Raw genomic sequence first — 2559 nt, 5'->3', positions numbered from 1 at the left:
TCCTGTCCTGTTCTTCTTCGGCTCCCTTAAGCCTAAGCTAGAACAATGACACCTTTAGGTAACTACCTGTCATTACAAATAATAATATGAATATTATATTTGAGGGTCTTTAACATGCTGTCTCAGGTAGCGGTTAGCCGAATTAGCTGTTAGCTAAACTAACGTTAGCTTTCCGGTGGAGGCTAACAGCAGACGCCACTGTGGAACAGATCGTGCAGCGCCGTAAATCCTCGTACATCATGATGATCATCTGCGCGTGAGCGGACATAATGCACATGGGCAGAACGGATCGTGTACCGACACGTAACTAGCATACCTTCAACACGGTAACCATAGCAACACGGGGGAGGGGGGGCCATGTTACCTTCATCCCGGTAATGTTAGAAATTTATAACTAACTTTGCGTTCGTTCGGATCTCTGAGGAAAAGGAGGCTGAGGGTCGAATTGAGAATTAAGAAAAGGTTTAACGCAACAGCGGTGATGAAGATGATGAGACAAAGACAACAAGACACAAACAAACATAATAACACTGTAGACTGATCCACGCTTCCTCCTGACGGAGTCACGTGAAACCCGTGATGAAAAGTCCTAAGTCACACAGTTTTATCCCCTGCACCTTGGGGTGGTTCCTTTTCACCTGGCACATACAAATCCTTTCTTATTGGTCAGCTGTTGTCATGACAGCAGGTTGAGTGCATCTTTGCTGACCAATGACAACCTGCCTTCTAACACTGCACCTTTGTGTGCAGTGTTAGAAGGCAGGTACTTAGAAGGCAATACTAAAATATTTCGGATTGATGTTCGACACACAGGGAAATTGATTCAGTTTAAAGATTAAGATATTCTGATTTGCTTTGAAGACAGTGAGAAGGATAAAGATGTTGTTTATTTTATTTGGAAAGTTCCACATTCATAAGAAAAAAGGGTCGGACTCCTAACCCTGTTTTGAACACTTCTTTCAAGAACTGCAGCAACACAACAACACCATAAGAGGCGTGGAACCAGAAGACAGTAAAAACTGGAATTGGGTTTGATCAATATTTCATGTATCGGTGATACATTTGATTTTGTTTGCACTACATTATTTATGTTATTATTTTCTTTTATTTATTTAGATTTTCTTATCTATTTTTCTCTGTTTATGCACCTCTGGCTTTGACTTTGTAATTATACATACTGGCTTTGTTACTGTTCTTTGTTAATAAAATAACTAACCAAAAAACACGGTACCCATAGCAGCACGGGGGGGGGGGGGGGGGGGCAAGGTTACCTTCAACACGGTAACCATAGCAACACATTGCATACCGTTCAGTGTCACCGCCCAATGGAGGAGAGAGCAGATGGGAGTCGCGCATGCGTCACTTTGCAACAAGTAGTTAGCATCTATGATTAGCATTAAGATGCTAACAAGAGACTTTAGACTGTAATGTCAACACAGTAAAAATGGGCGAAGTTGGTTCACTGCTAGCTTAGCTACAAGTTAGCATCAAACATAACAAGGCTGTCAGTTGAATTGTGTTTTGAGCTACCCTTAGCATCAAACATAGCTAGCTACAATGTAATGGAAATGACTGGTAGCTTAGCAACAAGTTAGCATCAAACACAACAAGGCTGTCAGTTGAATTCTGTTATTGTTGTAAAGACAAACTTTATTAACATTATTATTATATTATTATAGTGTGACGTTACACCGTGGGCAGGGCTAAGCTCCGGACGCAGCCACGGTGCCGCTGCTATGGTCTCAGGAAGGGAGGCGTGTGAGTTCTGAGTCTTTATTTGTAGTTTCATGTCTGTATTTGTAGTTTTGAGGCTTAGTAGACTTGGATAAGCTCCGCCCACTCTGCCAGAGGCCACACCCCGTTTTCCTGCACGTTGCTAGGCGACGTCTTCCAGTCCCAGATCGTCACGGGGACGCTCCAGGCGGCGCCGTAGTTGGCCGTCACGTAGTCGAGCGTCTCACACGGGACTCGAACCCTCAGCTCCAGAAGCTCCGCCCAGCACAGAGAGAAGGGCGGGAACACGTACCTGCAACACAACTTTATTTAAACAACACGTACCTGCAACACAACTTTATTTAAACCACATGTACCTGCAACACAACTTTATTTAGCCCTTGTATTGTCCTTTGTGTCCCCAGGACTTGTGTAGTTTATGTGACCTGTTGCCGTTGTGCTTCAGGGTCACTGGATCGCTTTCATTAATGTCTAATGCCATCGTGGCCTCACCTTTGGATCACGGGTCCCTGTTTTATTCATCACCGGTGACCAGGTGGGTGCAAGTGCTACTCCAAGGCATGGACTTTTCAGAAGAACTGAATACATTTCTGTTTATACTTTATTTTGAAAACCAAGGTAGACTCACTTGAACTTCCTGCCGCTCTTGGCCTGCGTCCCTCCGTTCCACACAACGTTGCTGTCCTCGTAGAAGAAGAAGACGTCCAGTTTGATGTCTTCACTCAGGAAGGAGAGCTCCAGACTGTCCTCCACCTGGGGGGCACACATCTGGGGGGTTAGACAGGTAGATACCCTGGGGGGTTACATAGGTGGATGCCCTGGGGG

General features: G+C 44.7%; 3 protein-coding genes across 4 annotated transcripts in view; 2 read left to right on the top strand and 1 right to left on the bottom strand.

Moving 5' to 3' along the window:
* fktn (fukutin) overlaps window positions 1-2559 on the top strand; it is a 20513-nt gene that overhangs the window by 3299 nt on the left and 14655 nt on the right. The gene's annotated exons all lie outside the window — the stretch shown is intronic.
* LOC117958938 (fukutin-like) lies at window positions 1760-2559 on the bottom strand. The gene is made up of 2 exons (XM_034895711.1): window positions 2363-2559; window positions 1760-2026 (listed from the first exon to the last, which is right to left on the bottom strand). The coding sequence occupies exons 1-2, from the start codon at window positions 2500-2502 to the stop codon at window positions 1813-1815; spliced, it is 354 nt and encodes a 117-aa protein (XP_034751602.1). The 5' UTR covers window positions 2503-2559; the 3' UTR covers window positions 1760-1812.
* ufc1 (ubiquitin-fold modifier conjugating enzyme 1) overlaps window positions 1795-2559 on the top strand; it is a 12508-nt gene continuing 11743 nt past the window's right edge. For both annotated transcript variants that reach the window (XM_034895709.1, XM_034895710.1), the window contains exon 1: window positions 1795-1799. The gene's annotated coding sequence lies outside the window, so the exon portion shown is untranslated. The remainder of the gene's footprint in view (window positions 1800-2559) is intronic.

The sequence above is a fragment of the Etheostoma cragini genome, chromosome 16 (genome assembly GCF_013103735.1).
Source record: "Etheostoma cragini isolate CJK2018 chromosome 16, CSU_Ecrag_1.0, whole genome shotgun sequence".
NCBI classification, from domain to species: domain Eukaryota; kingdom Metazoa; phylum Chordata; class Actinopteri; order Perciformes; family Percidae; genus Etheostoma; species Etheostoma cragini.
The sequence above is the reverse complement of the archived record's forward strand: the minus strand, read 5'-3'. Positions and strand labels throughout refer to the sequence as shown.

What these genes read in the sequence shown, in the direction of transcription:
- LOC117958938 (XM_034895711.1), bottom strand. Translation starts at nt 2,502, where the DNA reads ATGTGTGCCCCCCAGGTGGAGGACAGTCTGGAGCTCTCCTTCCTGAGT. An exon ending in AAGAGCGGCAGGAAGTTCAA is followed by an intron (nt 2,027 to 2,362) that starts GTGAGTCTACCT and finishes GTTGTGTTGCAG; the next exon opens with GTACGTGTTCCCGCCCTTCT.